The sequence below is a fragment of the Polistes fuscatus genome, unplaced genomic scaffold (assembly GCF_010416935.1).
Source record: "Polistes fuscatus isolate 324 unplaced genomic scaffold, CU_Pfus_HIC Scaffold4, whole genome shotgun sequence".
Taxonomy (NCBI): domain Eukaryota; kingdom Metazoa; phylum Arthropoda; class Insecta; order Hymenoptera; family Vespidae; genus Polistes; species Polistes fuscatus.
In genome coordinates this window covers 11,501,758-11,522,733 of record NW_025113118.1, presented here as the reverse complement: position 1 = coordinate 11,522,733, position 20,976 = coordinate 11,501,758, and the positions used below count along the sequence as shown (strand labels likewise).

The 20,976-nt window shown below is 31.5% G+C and overlaps 3 protein-coding genes across 11 annotated transcripts in view; all 3 read right to left on the bottom strand.

The window, feature by feature from the left end:
- Positions 1–11,632, bottom strand: part of LOC122521129 (disks large 1 tumor suppressor protein) — a 380,822-nt gene extending 369,190 nt beyond the window's left edge. For 8 of the 9 annotated variants that reach the window (XM_043641592.1, XM_043641596.1, XM_043641593.1 and 5 more), the window contains exon 1: positions 9,876–11,631. The gene's annotated coding sequence lies outside the window, so the exon portion shown is untranslated. Of the gene's footprint in view, positions 1–9,875 lie in introns of all 9 variants that reach the window. The other variant, XM_043641597.1, reaches the window with a different exon arrangement.
- A 4,590-nt stretch (positions 11,633–16,222) lies between these two features.
- LOC122520935 (elongation of very long chain fatty acids protein 1-like) lies at positions 16,223–18,074 on the bottom strand. The gene is made up of 5 exons (XM_043641264.1): positions 17,546–18,074; positions 17,109–17,380; positions 16,735–17,037; positions 16,479–16,636; positions 16,223–16,307 (listed from the first exon to the last, which is right to left on the bottom strand). Exons 1-5 carry the CDS (start codon positions 17,589–17,591, stop codon positions 16,223–16,225), a joined length of 864 nt encoding a protein of 287 aa, XP_043497199.1. The 5' UTR covers positions 17,592–18,074.
- LOC122520934 (elongation of very long chain fatty acids protein 4-like) lies at positions 17,752–19,712 on the bottom strand. The gene is made up of 5 exons (XM_043641263.1): positions 19,688–19,712; positions 19,331–19,596; positions 18,680–18,982; positions 18,471–18,552; positions 17,752–17,834 (listed from the first exon to the last, which is right to left on the bottom strand). Exons 2-5 carry the CDS (start codon positions 19,571–19,573, stop codon positions 17,752–17,754), a joined length of 711 nt encoding a protein of 236 aa, XP_043497198.1. The 5' UTR covers positions 19,574–19,596; positions 19,688–19,712.
- Between the last annotated feature and the right edge of the window lie 1,264 nt (positions 19,713–20,976).

The following is a 20,976-nucleotide window of genomic DNA, read 5'->3' as shown; positions in this document are numbered from 1 at the left end:
AATATTTCAAATTATTTTTGCGTAGATTCGTTGTAATAATAAATCTTTAATCGATATTATCAATATTTCAAAGTAATATAGATTTAAATGTTTTAAATTGATAATATTTAAACAATAAGAACATTGATATTAAGCAAAAATCGGTTATATCAATTTAACCTTTTTTTTTTTTTTTTAAGATGGTAGTTTTATCGGATAAATGGTAACTAAAAAGAAAGAAAAGAAAAAAGTAAAGCCGGTACTAAATTTGAAATAGTAAAAACCACGATTATTATTTTCTCGAACGAGCTAATAAATTCACGTTTGAATAAAGGATATTATAAGTCATATAATTCTTTATGAAAGCTTCCAACATTAATTATTATCTTTTTCGATCCTTATTCTTTTCTTTTTAATTTATATCTCTACATATGTACACACAAACACACAAACACATATATATTCCAGATGCGAAAGAATTTCTTCTCGAATTTTATACAACCGCGTATAGGATGAAATGCAACCGGAAGAGAAACGTCTATCGAGCGGCTTTAACAATTACCTCGAAAGCCCGTCTTTCCATGGGGGAAAAGAGAAAAAGTTTTATGATTTTTTTATGAGGCCATCTTCTACTCGATCTCTTTCTCTCTCTCTCTCTCTCTCTCTCTCTCTTTCCCTTTCTCTTTCTCTCTCATACACAGTGATGTATGTTAACACAGTGTGTTCTGTTTTACGACGTCGTTAAACGTATGCCTATTGACATAGATGCAGAGTCGGAACATTGGAGGAGTCTCAGAGGTAGCCTTCGTCGAATTTATATGATGGAAAAATATGAATGTATGAATAAGAATATCGCAATATCTCGTATCTTATCGTGAGAAGATTTGAATAAATTACGCGAAAACAAAAAAAAAAGAAAAAGAAGAATAAAAAAGAAAAGTAAATATTCCGTCTTTAATATTTTACGTTTTCGTTCGTTCCATTTTATTTTTCTTCTTCCCCTCCTGTGTGTCAGTCTACTACCAATAATAATAAACTATTTCTCTTCTTCTTCTTTTTTTTTTTTTATTTTTTTTCTTTTTTTCTCCGCGAAACTTTTAATACATTAAGCAAATAGCGAAAAACTGCGAAAAAATATTACACCCATAATACGTTCCTTCTCTATTTTTATTTTTCTTTCTTTACTTCCCCCCACCCCCACCGAGCCCATTTACTTTTGGTTCTTTTTTCTTTTTCTCCTTTTTGTTTTTCTTATACGTAAAAATAATAATTTATTTTTCACAAAATAAACACAAATATAATTCACGTTTTTAAATTGATTCGTATTAGAAGATGTATGTTCTAGTTATGGGTAAAGGCTATTATTTCAAAGAATTTACATTCAGTAGGAATTTCGTTTGAGAACTTGATAATCTCGTATCGATGGGTATCTTTCAAACTGGACTCAACGTAAATAGGAATAAATCGATTCCTGCGGCGAGTCGTGCGAAAAGACAAAAGAAAGAGAGAGAGAGAAATAAAAAAGAATAAAAAAACAAAAAATAGAAAAAATAAAAAGAAAAAACCGCTGCGACAGTCGATCTTGCGGTTTGTTCGAAAATCGAATGCATTGTCATAGCGAGAGAGAACTTTTGATAAGAAAAAAGAAAAAGAAAAAGGAAAAGAACCAAAAAAGAAATAGAAAAGTAAAAAAAGAAAAAGAAAATAACCAAAAAAAGAAAAAAAAAGAAAAAAACACACAAATAAAATACACCTCGCAAAACATGGCAACAAAACAAAACAAAACAAAACAAAACGCAAAATAACACAGATATTCTCGGCCAGTACGAGATGATCAATACCATTTTGTTTGTGTGACGAGAAAACGATGAGGGAAGAAATACAAATGGCCGTAGCAAACGAATGCGTTCAACAGAAATATGAGAAAGGGAAGAGAAGAGATAGGAGAAAAATTCCTGCTGGGTGGGGGACGAGGGGGAGAAAAAAAAACGAAGAAACAAAGAAAGAAATAATAAATAAATAAAATATAAAATAAGGGAAAGAATGAAAAGATAAGAGAGAAGAGAAAACTAAGATGCAAAAGGTCAAAGGTCGGATAAAAGAATGAAAAAGAGATAAATGCATATGATGTCGCGTACGTACTCTTGAGAAACGGTAAAACTCTTCTCTCTCGTGTATAGATATATACTCGAATAAAAGTTGCCTCAAGCAAAAGAATTCAACGAGCGAATGGTCGAAATTTCTGTTCCTTTTTCGAAATGAAATATTACGGGAAAATAAACATTAATCGTTTTCTATACGTATAACACTTATACGTATTATGCATATATATATATTATTTATATATATATATATTATTATTATATATATATTTATATATATATTTATATATATATATTTATATATATTTATTTATATATATTATTATATATATTTATATATATTTATTTATTATATATATTATTATATATATTATATATATATATTTATTATATTTATTTATTATATATATTATTATATATATTTATATATATTTATATATATATTTATAGATATTATATATATATATTTTTTATATTTAATTATATATAATTATACCGCAAACGTTTACGTCTGTTACAAATGAAATTTATTGATTTTATTGTATATGCACATTTTAATAGAAAATGTAAGGAATTTTTTATTGAATATTTTGTAATCGTAAGATCTCGATTAATAGATGTTACCCCCAACATTTTTCTGTAGTTTTCTATTGAGAAAAATATAGAAAGTCGATTTTCTTCTATACGAGGACGACTAAGCAAACATTCATTTTTGTTCCAACCGGTTGAACAAAGTAAGTAAAGTACGACTCTACTGTATATTTCGAATATCTTTCGAGTGTATGCGAAAGTAAGAATAGAAAAGTAAGACAGTTGAAATTTGTTTCTTGTTATTTGTGTTATTCGAAAAAAAAAAAAAAAAAAAAAAAAAGGAAAAAAAACGAGAATAGAAAAGAAGAAAAAAGAAAATTAGAAAAATTTACTCGTATGATACACTACGCGCAGCTATACACAATGGAATTTTTATTTCGTTTCATTAAAATTCAATATCTAGTAAAGAAATAAATAGAAATAGAAAGAGAAAGAGAGAGAAAGGGGAATATGATTCATTTTTAAATTAAAATTGAAATGTTATATGAACATGTTTCATGCAATATCGCGAATTTTGCATGTATTCGTTCGTTAATGAAACGTTTAATATATAATATATAATAATAATGCAACGATTATTAATAAAACAACAAAATACAAAACTCGTTATAGCGCACGGACCTCACTAAATTACATTTTTTATAACGTTTCAACGATTACATTTTTTACGAAATTGCTCCCAACTCGATGCGAAGAAGTTAAAAATAACAAGAATACAAAACAAAGAAAAATATATAAAAAAACAAACGAGTTTGATCGTTACCGAGTATACGACGAAGAAGAAACGCATGTAGGGGAATTGAATCGTTCGAAATAGGAAACAACGGATGCGTAGTTTAGTACTTCTTGACAAATAACAGTCTAGTTACCTTGGAAGTATGTTAACGAACCTCCTAATTTCATTTAGCTATCGTCAAGACGCAAAATACATTTCGAAGTATTGCAGATACTCGTAAATACGTCTACAGGATGTTCCAAAAGACACTTTTCTTCTCCTTTGACTTTATCGAGCTGAAAAATTATATTTTTTTCATCAAACGACATTGCAATTGAAAAATCATTTCTTTAAACGAAACGCAAAATATTGTAATCCCGTTTGATACAAAAATATTTATTTGTCCTATTTGTTGAATTTGTTTTTTTCTTTTTCGGCAAATCAATTTTTGAGACACCCCGTACGTGTAAATATAATAATATTATATCGTTTGGTCGAATGGTATCTTCGCACAATTCAAATTCACGTTCAAGGGAAACACATATCCATTATTTTTCTTTCCTCCGTAGAGAATCTTCGAGAGTAGGTATATTGCTATTTAATCCTGGGTAATGCTAATTTCATGCCGAATATGATATACCCCTAAGTTGACACACGAATATTCCCGGTTGCTCACGATGATATCACGCGACGAAATGTGAGAATGAAAATTAATATACAATTCGTAATGTTACGTTTCGATCGATTATTTCGAAGCAAATATTTAAACAATAAATTCATAAAACATACGTAACCAAATATGTTACAATTTTACGATCAAACTTGTACGTGATATTTTTCTATCTTTAATTGTAATGAAAATAGAACGAATACAAAAAAAAAAGAGAGTAAAAAAAGAACAACATACGTAAACAAAATATGTTACAATTTTACGATCAAACTTGTACGTGATATTGTTCTATCTATCTTTAATTACAATAAAAAAAAATAAAATAATCATTCCAATGAATACTACAGGACTCGCGATAAGAGTCTAATACAAAATCCTATATAATTATAAATACATTTACTATAATAACCGATGGAAAAAGGATAGATAGGTGTTCGTAATGAACGTTATAATCGAAAGGAATGATTCCGTGGCTCGTCGTTGGATTGCGGTCGCGTTGACAGAGAGTTTCTCGCTAATGACCAATCAATAACAATATTAGAACAGATTTCCGTCATAAATTGCAACAATGCACGTGACTTGCTTGCTTGCTTGCTTGCTTGCGAACGAGTGTGCAAGATTAAATGCTCCTATTCCTTTTCTCTTTCTCTCTCTCTATCTCTTTCTTCTTCCCTTCTTTTCTCGATGGGAAACGTCCGCGGTTGTTCATTTGAAGAAAAAGGTAAAAAGAAACGAACTAATGCGTCGCGTTCCGTATGGTTTTCCTTCCTCCTTTTTCCACGCGTCCTCCCCCTTCTAACCCCTCATCCTCCTCCTCCTTCATTCCCCTTTTCCGACAAACTGCGGAGTTTTCGCACGAGCGGAAATATCGATTCGTAGAGCGTTGAAAAACGAGCCATAGCGAGGTAATGCATATGTATGTATTTCTCTTTCTATCTCTCTCTCTCTTTTTCTCTCTTTCTCTCTCTTTTTCACACATATAGATACACGTACGTATGCAAACATATACAGAGATATTTTTGAGGAGAAGAAGAAACGTATCCCGTGCGATATTATACTGCCTTTTCAAACGTCTCTCTCTCTCTCTCTCTTTCTATTTCTTTTTCTCATTCTCTCTTTTTTTGCGACGAGTACAAAGCTATTAAAAATAACTAAAATTGTGTAGCACCGAAGTCCGCTATATATACAAAACTTCTTTCATACAAGCATACGCATACATATGTGTATATACATGTATGCATATATATTTTGAATGTATGTGTTTGTGTGTATGAGTTCATGTCGTTACTCGTAATTAACGAGTGCTCGCAAGCTAGTTGTGAAAATCGTATGTATGGCGTTTCTTAACTAATTGAAAGAGGAGGCATCGTTTCTCGCCCGATTCCATAAAATAGAAAAGAGAAGAGAGAGAGAGAGAGAGAGAGTAGAAGAAAAGGAAAAAAGATATAAGAGAAAAAAAAAAAAGGTCGTTCTACTCTTTGAGCAAGATCGAGTTAAATTAGAAGTACGAGAGGCTATTGTAATCAGTCTCGAGATTCCTGTAAGAATAATTACAATCTTCTCCCTTCCTTTGGTTGAAACTCGACGGCGACGCACTGAAGTTCGAATTTGCAAATCTCCCCTTCTAGATCTTCTAGTCGCGTTACCCGTGAAATTTGTCGAGTTAACTTTGTAAATTTGTTCCCACCGTCGTTCAATTCCCTTCTCTCTCTCTCTCTCTCTCTTTCTCCCGTTTTTCTATCTTTCTCGCTTTCTTTCATTCTTTTTCGTTCACGGCCGAGATTCCCCTCATCTCGGCCTGACAACCAAAGTGATAATAAGAAAGAAAAGAAGAAAGACGTTCGGAATAACGTGACAAAGTCGATTATGAAGCTCCTCCACAGACACGAAAGAGACTTTTCCTATCTTTTCTTTTTCCCTTCTAGGAATGATAATGAAGGACCATTAAGGTACCGTGATGCATACAAACGAATTTTTCCTAGTTTCTTTTCCGTTATCTATTCAACCTTTTACTGACCACGACGACTATTCTCGATTATTTAGTCACGAACTAAAGCGAACTATTTACTCGTCACCGTCACCAATTCAATTTCATTCTTATTTTATAATTAACTGTATTTATCCTTCTTCTTTTTTTTCCTATTTTTATTAATTATTATAAAGCCAATCTTTTTCTAGTAAATATTGTATAAATAGATTTTCGTAATTAATACAGTTAATTTTAAATGTTCTAACGATTGAGAAACCATGATCTCAATGAATAATATATTCTAAGTCGTAAGTTTAGGAATTATACAGGATGAGCAAAAAGCATCAAGGTTCAACATAGTTAGGTATTAATCGAACGGTTCGTCGTGTTCCTAACTCAATCGGCTGATGTACTTGGAAAGTACAAAGGACTGTTTGTAGAAACGTAAAGGGAAGGGAAACTGCCCGTCAGCGATTTGCATATTAGCGTAACGAGACTCTCTCTTTCTCTCTCTCTCTCTCTCTCTCTTAGTCATGTCAACTGGATCCGATTGCACGGTTTGTGGCTGCTGTTTGCCCAATAAAATTATTTCGTTCTTTTGCATATATCCTCTCTCATACATAGAATCATAGGCAGAATTATATATGTAACTATATGTATACATGTATATATATTTATCTATCTGTTTAGACAAGACACTGTTGAAGTTTAAAAAATGAAGAAAAAAAAAGAAATGTAGGATGATACTGCTTGGAATGAAGGCAATCGACATTGTACGAGATTAGAAATCTAACGAGACGACGGTTTTATTTCGAACGTTTATACGGATTAACCAGTTAATAAGCATTTTATTTTCTCGCTTTGAACAAAAAAAAACTGGTGTGTGTACTTATGTACGCACGTAAGAAGTTATACTTTTTTTGCGTACCAAAACAAACATAACCTCAATAATCTCAAAAATAACTTTAAAAAAAAAGAAAGGAAACATATTTTCAATCGATCGATATATTACATATATAAGAAAGAATACAAAACAAAAAAAAAACAAAAATATCAAAATATAGATATCAGTCCACACTAAATATAAGGGAGATATATCGAATTATTTTATGCGTCAACGGCCATGGCGCTGCGATAGCATTGTTTCTCGCTCGATCATTTAAGTCAAGCAGCGCTGAGTACAATTAGTACTTGGATGGGTGACCCGCTTGAGAAAAAATGGGAAGAAGAAGAGAAGACAACTTCATGCCGTATACTTGAAATCGCTTTGCCGCGCGTCGTAAATACCCGACAAACTTCATGGTGTCGTTTTTACAGACGCTCCGAACAAAATCACTCCCATTACATTTTCCCAAACGCGCCAAAAGAAGTATAACTTCAAAAAAATACAATAGAACTATCTCGAGGAACTTTACATGTGGACAACAAAACCATGAATGTATGGACATATCATTTATTCTTTCTTTCTTTCTGTCTCATTCTCCTATTCGATTTCCGAAATATATATCGATGATCTCAAACAAGGAGAGGAAGCTACGATGATCATATAATGCATAGACGTTAGCTATCCTAGTTCAATAGGTAGGTCTGTTTGTCTAGTACTATCTATCTAGTAGTGCTTGTTCGATCATAGTGTGCTCGTTAACGATGGTATTGATTCGCTCACTTTCCTGCGAAACTGCATTGCCCCGAGCACGATTTCGACAGATCATATTGATACGTATGTGATTAGATCGACTACGTTCGTTGGATGTTGACGTATAACGAAAGAAAGATTTTCCCTTTAAATTATTTTCCCTTTTTAAATCGAAAATACATTTCAAAAGTATACCACGTAGTAAATCTTGTAAAAAAAAAGAAAAACGCACGAAATCTTAAAAATCAATTTCTGTAACTTCTTTCATCTTAGCTTACATACGATCGAGAGAAAAATTCTTACAAAAAGTATTCGAAAAAAAAAAAAAAAGAAAAAAGAGAAAAAATATCGAACCCTTTAGAAAAATAAATAAAAAATATTCAAGAGGAGAGATAGACGGGTGGGATCGAAAAAAAACAAAAAAGGGCCGTGTACTTGTTAGAACCTTATTAAGTACTTCGACCCTCGACCCCAATGTCGTCGTAGAACTGAATAAAAGAAGCAACCCGCGACACCATTTTTACGAGCTGCGCTCGTTTCTCTCAACTCCTCCACTTTCTTTTTCTCCCCATCTCGTTTCACTTTTTCTCTATATCGTAGTCAGCCACGAGAAACGTCGAGCGTCAACTTTGCCAAACCGATGCGGTTTCTCGTTCGTATATTTTCCATTCACTTCTATCACTACCATTACCACCACCCCCTCATCACTCCATCATCTAGCCAGTAGCGGCAGTAGTCACGCTGGAACCCCATCACCATCGTTACGTAGTTTTCTCTTTTCCTATCTATCTATTTATCTATCTATCTATCTCTTTCTCTCTTTTTTCTTTGCCCGTTCATCCTTTTTGTTTTATTGTTAGCGTTCGCAATTTATTCGAGCAATTCGCGTCCTTCCGCATGCTCGTCCATAAAAGTCGTAACACCAGGGCAATCGTGTCCAACGAATCGTTTTCGTCCGCTCGATCGCGTACACGACGAGGATTTCGAGGTAGCACGCGGAAATGCGCGAAAATACTTTTCTACGTGTGTGCATCGCGATCGATAGAAAACGACGACGAGTCTCCTCCGTTTCCGTTCGATTCAATCGACATGGAAGGAACGAGAATGAGAGAAAGAGAAAGAGAGAAAAGGACTGATGACAAATGAAGGAAAAGGGTTCCAGTGGAAATCGAAATTTGCTTTATTGGTGAACGCGCTTGCGATAACGGAGAACGATTTGTTGACTCGAAGGAAGCAAAGGTTAGATTAATGGATCGCTTGCTATTGAGGATGATAGAGATCGAAAGATTTAGAAGATGAAAGAGAGAAAGGGATAGAGAGATAGTCTAAGAATCACCAGGAAACGTTTAATAGAGAAGAATCAAAGACAGTTGCAAAGAATTCCCCGAGAATTTCGGTTCGATAAACTCTACGACCTTTAACGTTCCCTGATTGCGTTAGAGTTCACTATTCGAGAAAAATGAAAAAAATTAAGGTACACAAGAAAGACTGTGAGTAAGAAAGAAAGAAAAAAAGAGAAAAAGAGAGAGAGAGACGATGAATCTTACGTTCAACAAGATTACGATGCTCCACATATAGAATCTTTTTTTTCTTACTTCTGAATACTTCAAGAATGTGTGATCAAAAAGCTAACTCACATCCTCGATAAAAATCTCATATATCCAAACCCTTAGAAAAAGTCATACTTTCCATCACCATAACGCGGACTCACCCGAAAACTTTCGGTTATTCTGGACTTAGGTACTTTTACGATGTGCTCTCTTTAAAGGGCACAACGTGTTCGGAATCTTTACGATACGATAAGATCCACACGTTTAACGAGCATAATACTTTTATCGGAAATTCAGCGATTTTTCAAAATACTTCCCTTTTGATAGATCGATTAACGATTAAAATATATCGAGAAGCTTATCTATTCGTATAATATTATTTTAACACGGAAATACGAGTGCCAGCATTATCGAAGTATTACTTACTTACGATTATTTATCGTAATCGTCAAAATTATTACAAAGTATATTTACATTCGCGTCTCTGAGTAATTTAACGTCAAAGGAAGAAAAATTCTCTTTTTTTTTTCTATTTTTTTTTTTATTATACTTTTCCTTATTTTTCTTTTTGTCTACTTTTTTTTTTAGCTGCTTTCTTTTTTTTCTTTCTTTTCACTTTATTATTTTGTTTTGTTTTAAGCTCCAACACACTGATTACGTTACCTTCGTCGGTTATCCAAGATGATTCCTATGGAAACACCAAAACCAAAATTTCCAATCACATTTAACTGAATTCAACCGCACTAAAAGAAAGACATTTAAACAAAAAGAACGAATATATATTATTTATAGTTATATAGACGAAAATAAGAAAGAAAAAGAAAGTGTAAAATACGTAGAACACTTTCTCGATCGTTCATCCGTTAGATCGTCGAACACTCAAATCTTTCAGGCTCATCGTTTCTCTTCCAGTTCTTTTCAAAGCTCGTTCCTCACTATTTCCTCGCACAATCCTTTCCTCTCTGCCTGTCTGTCTGTTTGTTTGTCTGTTTCTCACTTTCTCTCTCTTAGTTTCTATTTTCCTCTCTCTCTCTCTCTCTCTTCCTCTCACTTGGCTTAAAACGTCCTACGAAATTCACAGCTCTTCGATTATTCTCCACCGGGAATTAGCATTCGTGTGCGAATCCTGCACGCTCGTTTCCCGTTTAACGAGCGAACCCGAACAAAATATACGATGCCAGAGCCCGTCGAACGCGAGCCGAATCCAATATGCAAAATAACACACTGCACAGTTTCCTGATCCCTGTATAAATCCAAATTGTTAATAGAACTCAAACGGTAAGTAGAGCTTTGAACTGAGCTCCAAACTTAACGTAACTAAAAATCAGTACATATATGCTAACACATACACGTATTATGTATTTTATATTTGGTATATATACGTATACAAAAGTGTTGTATAAGTGAAAGTATACTTGTTAAGTCACAGGATTCGTACTCGATGATAAAATAAATACACGCGTATTTTTCTTTAATCCTTGTAACATATACATGTGTCTATCACAATATTCTTCTTTCTTGTTTTCTTTGTTTTCTTTTTTCTATATTTTAAACGACGCTTTTACTACAGATGGATGGAATACAGTCGGTCGAAACTCGTTTGGCACTATACCACGGAACCACCACAACTTACACTACTATTTCCTCAGACATCCGTTTTTACGTCATCGAATCTTCGTGACAACGATATATATGTATCCGTATCGTTGGCGAGTAATGTAGTACACGTTAAATCATACATGCACGAACAGCACGAGGAATTAAGGGAGGAAAAATAAAAGACGAGCTTTAAACAAAGCACTCCGTTAGTTCCTCTCTCTTTCCTTCTTTCTCTCTCCCTTTGAATCCCTTTTAAAAAACATGTCAGATATATATGTATAGATCAAAAGAACGGTTAAAATCACATGTGGTTAGAGAAAGAAAAGAAAGAATACAAATATACAAAAAAAAAGAATCCCAAAATAAAAGAATAACAAAAGATAAATGATTCGTGTACAAAAGAGTTGTGACGATAAAAAAGAAAAAAAACAGAAAAAACTGTATATCCAAATCCACCAAGCAATGCTACGAAACTTTATATCCCAACGTTATCATCCATAACGACACATCTAACCATCGTAAATTCGAATCCAACACTCGACAGCACGTAACATGTCTATCTTGCAGATGAACGAATGATAAACAGTGACCAAAAAAAGGGTAGCAGTAAACTTAAACTTAGAAGAAGAAGAAGAAGAAGAAGAGGAAGATGATGATGATGATGATGATGATGATGATATTCTTCTAGCCTTGTTAGAAGAAATTCTAGGAAGAACAACAGCGTTGCGTCTTCTATACTCTTTAATGCTCGTCTACCGGCAAGCAAGTGAAAAATCTCAACGCAAAGTCGGACGGTGATCGTAGTGGCGCGCGGCGAGCCACTGACTACTGCCTCCTCCAATTCCACGCCTTTCCCTCTCTTCTCTTCTCCCCTCTTTGGTAACACAGTCACCCTTCGGCGGCGCAAACGCCAGCCTCCCTGCTTGCCTGCCTGCGTTCACCTATACATACACCCCCACCACCCTTTTCCATCTACTCATCCACCCCCTACCATGCTATAGGATTCACCAGACTGACTGTGTTTCACAACTTCTCCTTCCCCATTCCTATCACTCTCTCTCTTTCACTCATTCGACCACTAGCATCTCTCGATTCCTCTTTCCAACCCTCCCCACTTCTCTTACACACACACACACACATACACACATAACTTCTACACCCTGTCCTCCTCCCACAACCACCCCCTCACGCTCCATTGGCGATCCGAACCGCTTTCTGCACCGTCTGAGCTCGTAATTGTTTCGTGTTCTCGCCCGTTTGTGTTCTTCTTCTTCTTCCAACATTGCACACGGATCCTTCTTCAAAGACAAAACGTTACTAAAATTCCGTGAAGCCAAACTTGTGTCCTCCATTCCATCTACCAGTCTACGAGAAAAGTTAACACTCCCTCTTTCAATGTTCGGCCACATGCTGGATTCGTTCGTAGGAAAGAAAAAAGAAAATGATCGTTAAATTTCCTTACAAGAATTATCTCCTATCAAATTTCGAATGGTTCTTTTTTCTGTTTTCTTTTTTCGGGGGACCTTAATTTACATTTTTTGGTCTTCGTATATTTACGTATATCTCTGTTTGTTCGCAATCTCAATGTGATTTTATTTTATTTTTAATTTTCTCCCATGTAGTACAAATCGTGTATTTGGATGGGGAGGGGGGAGAGGTAAGGAGGGTTTATAATTAATCGCAGTTTAATATATTTTTGTTCTTCTTTTCCTTTTGTTTATCGTATCGTCAAATATAAGCTCTAGTATTAGTATTTGTGATTTTATTATAACTGTGCGTACTAACTTTAAACCCGTCGGTTTGGTTAAATTTTGTTTATAGCGACGTTAACAATGGTCGCTTTGTTTTACATTCGCACTATCCGTTTCTTGAGTTTCCAAGGTTTATCAAGAAGCAAAATGCATCAAAAACTTTTGAAACAGTATTGGGAGAACTGTGTGCGAAAGTATAATGACTATTGTTAACGTCACGATAAATAAAATGCAATCAACTAGCTGTGTTGAAACCTGTGCGACTGTGATAAAAGGAACATTACGAATACTAATGTACGGACATTTGACAATAAAAACAATTGTAAAAAAAGAAATATTGCAATGACACTTTTTGGATTATTATTGACTCACTTTCGTATAATGTTCGATTTTAAAGAACCAAATCATTAAATATCTCTCGTTTATTTATATTTGTTAACAATATAACATTATTATTTATTAATATTATCTATATTATATTTATATCACAAATGCATCTTACGAAAACTATGTATTTCCGATATATCCGAATTTACACGTATAGTTTCGATGATAATTACAAAAAAAGAAAAAGAAAATGAACTTTCTAACGATAATCTAAGTAAGAGCTAACGCGTCATAATAATTTATTTGTCAATGTTCCACGATAGATATAAACTAGATAAGATAAATAAATAGAAAATAATAAAAAAAGAAGAAAATAATATCGTTTTATTTTGTGTTCGAAAAGCTATTAAATCGAAACGATGATCGTTTAATAAAATTGACGAAAAATTCACACGCATACACTTGGATAACTTGGGTGAGAAATATTTTTTTTAACGTTTCGTGATTAAAAAAAAAAAGAAAAAATATAATAACAGTAAGAAAACTATATTACGTATATAGTTTTTGGTGAAAAAAAAATCTCATAAAAATAAATCTAGACGATGCTGTCTAACAACAAGAACGCAAATTCATCCCACACGTCAGTTGGATAGGTTGGGTGTAAATTACCTTCGAAACCACTGTTTTCGTCAGGCATGGTAAAGAGAACGGACAGAGTTTCGAACAAAGACATGAAGTAATAAAATAAATTGCAGCACTTAGCGCGTGGATAGGGATGGTAAATTCATTGTGGTAGGAGTAGGTGTAAAGGATGAGGAGTCGACACAGTGTCATGGGTTCTGAGTTACTCTTCTCTTGTCCCTACGTTTGCCAGGGAAGGCAACGGACCGAGACGAACTTTGCCAATATTTCGACTTCCTCTACTTCGTTCGTACATTATGTTTTATAACTACATTTTTGTATTCTTCAATTTATTTTTTGTTTTTTTCAAGTTGTCTTTATTTTTTATAGTCTTTATTTTCTTTGTTGTTTTTATTTTTTCTTGTTGTATTTATTATATTAATGAACTGGTACGATATCGTATAATGTTAAACGTTTGTTCACGTTTGCTTTTACCATTGAATAATTTATCTCTTAAAAGTTTATCATTCACAACTGAACACCGGTTATTTAAATTTCTAAGAACAATTTATGAGCTGAAGATTTTTTGTTTTGTTTTTATTTGATACATTATTCATACGGCTTTATATTAACACGCATTTAAATTATTTAACATTGTTCCTGTAAAATCGATAAAACACTAACAAATAAAATAATATATATATGATCGTTCTTTTTTAAAAAATTATATACGAGTCCTCATCGTGATCTTTACAACACAAAACATATAGTCAACACAAAGCTTCCCAGAAGCCAGTTTAATCTCTAGTGATCTCTTCTCGCACGAAGTACCGTCAACTGAAGGTTCTCGATACATCCCTTTGGTAACTAGAAGGATTTGCTAGTAATTTCATCAGGTCCCAACATTTCATCCCTTAATCCTGATTACCGCTTATTGATGAAAGCTGAAAACTTAGTTAACGATAGATAATAATTTATAGATTATATACAAAGATAATCACGCACGCGCGCACCAAAGAATTTAAATTCATTAATTAAATAAAAACAAAAAACATTTAATTATCGACTGTAAGTTATCTCATAAAAAAAAAAAACTGGTGTGTGTACTTATGTACGCACGTAAGAAGTTATACTTCTTTGCCGTACCAAAACGAACATAACCTCAATAACCTCAAAAATAACTTCAAAAAAAACTTCAAAGAAAAATAATTATTATATATATATATATATAAGAAAGAATAAAAAAAAGATAAAGAAAATATCAAAATATAGATATCAGTCCACACTAAATATAAGAGAGATATATCGAATTACTTCATGCGTCAACAGCCATGGCGCGATTACAGCATTAGTTCTCGCTCGATTATTTAAGTCAAGCAGCGCTGAGTACGATTAGTATTTGGATGGGTGGTGACCCGCTTGAGAAAAAAAGGGGAAGAAGAAAAGAAGACAACTTCATGTCGTATACTTGAAATCGTTTTGCCGCGCGTCATAAATACCGACAAACTTCATGGTGTCATTTTTCCAGACGCTCGGAACAAAATCACTCCCCATTACATTTTTCCCAACGTGCCAAAAAAAGTATAACTTCAAAAATCGAGCGGTAACAAATCATGGGGATTCGTGATGACCAAGCAATAATAGGACCCTTTCTCTTCTCAAATTTATTCTATTGCATTTCGTATTCGACTAGAAAATTATTTAATTTAGTTTCAAACGTTTGTTCATGTGACTACCGAAAGTACAAAAATGCAAAAATCGTGAAAAGTGTCACGTGAGACAACCCTTATACATATATACATATATACATATATACATATATACATATATATATATATATATATGCATGTATAATATACAAGCGTAAAACTAAAATGAGAGCAAAGATCGTATACACTCGACTAGAAAATTTGAGAATATTAGTCCGATATGTTGTCTGTGTTTTGTTCGTAGATAGAATGAGCAAGTGAGAAAGAGCGAAAGAGAAATGGTGAGGAAAGAGAGAGAAAGAGAAAGAAAGATAGTTAAGGGACAATACATAGGTAGCTACGAAACTGGCCATTCGTTATCTTCCATTTACGGTCGTATAAAGTAACAACGTAGGAGAGAAAGAGAAAGAGAGAGCTGTTTTCAGGCTAGATACACGTAACACCAGACAAAAGCATAGGTAATAGCGTTGAGGGCTAAACATACTAACGAATATAATGAACGTATGGAATCATGTCGTGTCTTGTGATAGTACCATCTCTTTTCTCTCTTTACTCTCTCTCACTTTCTTTCTCTCTCTCTCTCTCTCTCTATATATATATATATATCTCTTTTTTCTCCTTTCTTTCTTTTTATACCATTTATACAACTTCTATGCTCGTGTTATTCGAGACGATGGAGGGAAAAACCATGATAGATATTCTTGATAGACGAATTCGTTTAACAAGCACACAACATGTTCAGATGTTCAGTTTTTTTCTTATGCATTAACGTAATTGTGTCATCGTTTCGTCGTATATTACATTCAACAGATAAATTCTTACTTCTCTTTAATATCTCCATTTTTATGCGTAAATCGTATATATCAACTCGTGTTACAATATAAATTCGAAGAAACATTTCTTTGATTTGTAAGAAAAATGATTATCAATATTTTATTTTTCGGAAATGAACTATGTTAATTATGAGATACCTTGGAATGACATTTTTTAAAGTCCTATTTAATTAATCCAAACTAATCCAAGTTTGGATTAATTGCGATAACTTATTCGGCAATTTATCAAAAAACTTTCTCACATAATAACTGTATCTATATGAAATTATATAAAAATATAAAATGACAGTATAAGCGGGAAGAATAATTTAATAATAATAATATTATATTTCATATTGTATAATACATTATATTATACATAATAGAAAATTAAAATAAATTTGTTTATTAACAAGTTTAATGTTTAATGTTTAATATCAATTTTGCTTGATATTTTTCTTTAAATAGGTCTTCTTGTAAAAATCGTAAAACAAAAAGAAATTAGTGACATAGTTAAAGACTATAAAAGAAGCGCTTATCTTATTTACTTTACAGCTCGGCAAGAACCCTTGGAGGTTATGAGCAGCCAAAAGTATGAATTGTGTCTGTTAATAAAAAATCAAATTGATGATATTCCTCAATGTTATCGGAATTCCTTTAAAACTTCATTGTAATTAAATTGATTTTAAAATCGAGTACTCACCATTTGCATAATTGTAATCCAATGTTTATATTTACTGACGATAATTCGAATTTTTCCTTCAAACGAACTAAAAAAGTAGTAAATGTACATAATTACATGAACAGAACAATTAACTAAAGGTATAACAAGAGCCATTCCATCAATATTATTTTTTCCCAAAATCCACCCAATCAACAAAGTTGATATATGATGATACAAATGTAAAAACGAAATTTGTTTTTCTTTCTTTCGTAATATAAATATTGCTGTTTCCAACATGTCCATCATTTTGGAGATTATAGCAAGCCAACCAGCTATTAAAAACTATACAAAGAAAAATGTTTTTTATTATTCGTTCTATTACTTAATTTGTTGAAATAAATCTCAAATAATACCTCCTCATGTCCAGGAAATGATTCGTAAGTAATAGGAACGCAATATATCCATATTCTTGTATACCAACCGCCTTTTATGAATTTGTATACAATAACACTATTAATAACAATTTGAGAAATATTGTAAATTCTGATAAACGTTTTCAACGAATATGGCTTTCTGTTTTTCATAAATCTAGGACCACATACAAAAACGAAGTAAAAATATCCAAATAAGACAAATCCTACTGGAAATGGATTATTAAATAATATCCAATCTTGTATGCGTGGATCTGAAAATGAAATGATTATTGATCAAAATCTTTTCTATTTTAAAATTGCATTTGTTATGTTTTAATAATTAGAAAAAAAAAAAGATTCTTCGTTAAAAGACGAAAAAGGTTAACAATTTACAATTAAACTTTTTTTTTATAAGTAAATTAAATATTATATCTTACCGTCGCATGCGACTAATGCATGTAAAACACTGTTTAATATATCCATTTTAAAGTAAGGTAACAAAACTTATCGTAATTAAATAAACTTTTGAAAAAAGTTGTTTCGAAATATCCACTTTTTATAAGAAGAATATTGTCTATTAGAAAGATTATAAGGAACTAAAGTATTTTTCTTGAAGTAAAAGAGACAATCGCTTCTCCTACTCTCACATATTGAGTTTGTAAACCCCACCACAAGAGTTATGAAATGCCGTTTCTATGTTTACATACAATACGTCTCTTACGTCAGCTATATGATTATTTAGTTTGGTTTATTCTCACATAGATTATTTTGCTTATTCGTAGGAGTGAATAAGGTTGAACGCATAAGCGTTTCCGTAAAAATGAGAAACTTTAAAACTATGTATTTGATGGAATGTTAATATGTGAATGGTAGATGACTTTTCGTTTAAAATTCGTCACGATGAAAAGTATCAAAGAAATTTCTCACTTCGGTCATACTCAAATTTAGGGAGGGGGGGGGCTAATTAGTAACAGGACACAAGAATACAAAAAATAAAATAAGCAAAGAAAAAGAAAAGTAAACCCATTATTTTGTATTTATATCTTTCTTTTTCTTCTTCTTTCTTCATTTCTTCAAATAATGATTTATTTTACATGATTTATTTTTTTATTTATATAGTTATATATATATGTAAATATATATATTCAATATATGAATTAAGTAGAATATTTCACCAAATAATAAAATTATTATATTCCTATGATTAGTTTTATATGTATATTTCATATTATTATTATTATTATTATTTATTTTTTCAAATTCAATTTTATCAGATTCATTTATTTTTCCTTTTAGGAATTTTGTAATTATCTTGATAAAAATTTATGAACAATATTAGATTGATGAAAATATTTAAAGTACAAATAAAAGCTTGATATTTTGGTACATCGCAACCAGTTAGAAGAATATGGGAGATGAATAATATCAATATAATTAGTTGTACCTATAAAAAAAAATCATATCAATGAGGTATATATATATATTCATATTAAAAAGAAAATATATATATATACATATATAAAATATAAAAAAATAAATTTTCGTGCTTAATCGTTACATTCCTAACTTACTATTTGGATAACAGTAAGTATTGATTTATACGGATTGATCAACTTTTGCACTTTCGGACCCAACGAAGATAGAAAATAATATCCATACATTATGACGTGTACGCTACAATTTACAATTGGCAAAGTAGAAGTTATTCCACATGCGTAATATCTCATACCGTTCCATGTTAAAAGGACCGTTGATACATGATGATAAACGTGCAAAAATGATATTTGACGACTCTTTTTTCGCAATATGAAAATTCCCGTTTCGATAAGTTCAATGACTTTCAATAGTAGCGTATACCATATTGCAGCGGCTATCTAAAAAATACAAATTTATTTATAGAAATGTTAATCCGCGATTTTTGACGAAATTTTTCAAAAATTTCTCTCAAATGCGCATCGAATATATAACACCATTACTTTCAGATAAAATACAAAAATGATCTTGAAAAGGAAAATTATATTGGATATCTCAAAAGTAGCTATGACGAATTGAACAATTATACATTTATTTGTTGAAATCATGAAACCGTATTTTTTCTTCTTTTCTTTAATAATACTTTCACTGGAGATTCATATCTTGAAATGAAAAATCAAATATTAATAAAATTGATCTTTTGTCTTATGTAAATAAAACTTTTTAAACGTTTTGTATTATTATAATACCTTCATAGATTTATAATCTGTATTATATGTAAATGGTACACAATAAAAAAATATATCTTCTAACCAGCCTCCATCGAAAAACATATGTATTATAGTAGCGTTAGCTACTATTTGAAATAAATTATAACATCGAATAAATGTCTTCAAAGAGTATGCCGGTCTATTTTTCATATACTTAGGACCAGCATATAAAAATATGGTATAAATTAGTAAGAGAACTGGTATTGTAGATGTATCAACCATTGGCCATGATTTAACTCGTTGGTCTGAAAAATTAAATTAATTATTACGTTTTTATCGATTCATCGACAATTTTATTGAAAAAGGAGATTAATATAATATATATTTCAATTTTACCTAGATTTTCTGATAAACTATTGTACATCTTCATGAAATTCATTTTTAACAAAATTTAATACGATCACTCAAAAACTAAAAAATATAATAACACTTTATTATCGAATGGAAAGTTGTAAAATTCGTGGAGAGTACTATTCAACGACAACATCGAAAGTAAAACTAAAAGAAAAAGTAAAAAACTTGATACAAAACGCCTGGTAAGTTAATTTACAAATTATATTCAGCATGATTATTTATAAGTTTTCTTTCTCTTAGATTCTAGACGTCATTACTATATGATAATGACTAGCAAACAAATGTTTCTACGTGGTTACATTTTATACTTATTACAAAGTATTGGATTTAAACATGACCGTTAAAGATCTATTCAACTATCGAACGTTATTTAAATTAAATAAATTTAAATAATCGAACGAATATTTAAATTTTATTATCTAATACAAGTATTAAGATTACAAAATATTCGAGCACAATATATTCGATTACAATATATTCGATAATATATTACAAAATATATCGAATAATTTTGAAAAAAGAAAAGAAATCATAGATTCGAATAAATACATGGTATCTAACATAAGATGATAAATACAAACCATGATTACCACGATGATATACAAAAATATAATGGAATATATTTGGAATTTAGCACATTGTGAAATTCGTGTTTATTCATTTATAAAATAATAGAATATTTGCCTATGTTGTTTCCTGGTCATTAATAAAAGAAGAGATGACATAACAGTTTCATAGACTCTATTACATTTCATATAACGACAATATGATGTGAACATTTTTCAAGTAATCAACTGATGAAAAAAATATAAATCAGAATAACTTTTACAATTCATTTCGAAACGTTTAAATATACGCGTAGGAAAATTCTCGAAATATACCGCGTAAGCGTTTGGACTAAATGCTAAAAGATAATTTACCAATATTATAATATTTATAATCTAAATTATTATGATAATTTATTACGATAAACTTTGTTATAATATCCGTAATGAAAATAAAACTTTTTTTTTTTTTTTTAATTTTCACGCTTACCTCGGAAAAGGTCTAAGTCCAATCCATCATTGCTTAGTCATGCGAATATAAATTTTAAAATAATTCAAAGCATAATTAAAGATAAAATACCAAGTACAAAAAAATACGAATAAATGAAATTTTACATACATTTGCATCACCATTCATTATTTATTACAAAATACAATGGTATAATAACAATAACGAAGTATGTTCACGTGATCTTTACCTTAATCATTCTTTCTATTGTATATCGC

Bases quoted from the DNA above. Each gene is read 5' to 3' on its own strand.
- LOC122520935 (XM_043641264.1), bottom strand. From the start codon at position 17,591: ATGGATATATTAAACAGTGTTTTACATGCATTAGTCGCATGCGACG. The intron at 17,038-17,108 runs GTATTATTTGAG...TTCTTTGTATAG, and splicing joins CATTTCCTGGACATGAGGAG to TTTTTAATAGCTGGTTGGCT. The intron at 16,637-16,734 runs GTGAGTACTCGA...TTTTATTAACAG, and splicing joins GGATTACAATTATGCAAATG to ACACAATTCATACTTTTGGC.
- LOC122520934 (XM_043641263.1), bottom strand. From the start codon at position 19,573: ATGGTTGATACATCTACAATACCAGTTCTCTTACTAATTTATACCATA. The intron at 18,553-18,679 runs GTAAGTTAGGAA...TTTTTTTTATAG, and splicing joins TACTTACTGTTATCCAAATA to GTACAACTAATTATATTGAT. The intron at 17,835-18,470 runs GTACTTTAAATA...ATAATCATATAG, and splicing joins AAAATATCAAGCTTTTATTT to CTGACGTAAGAGACGTATTG.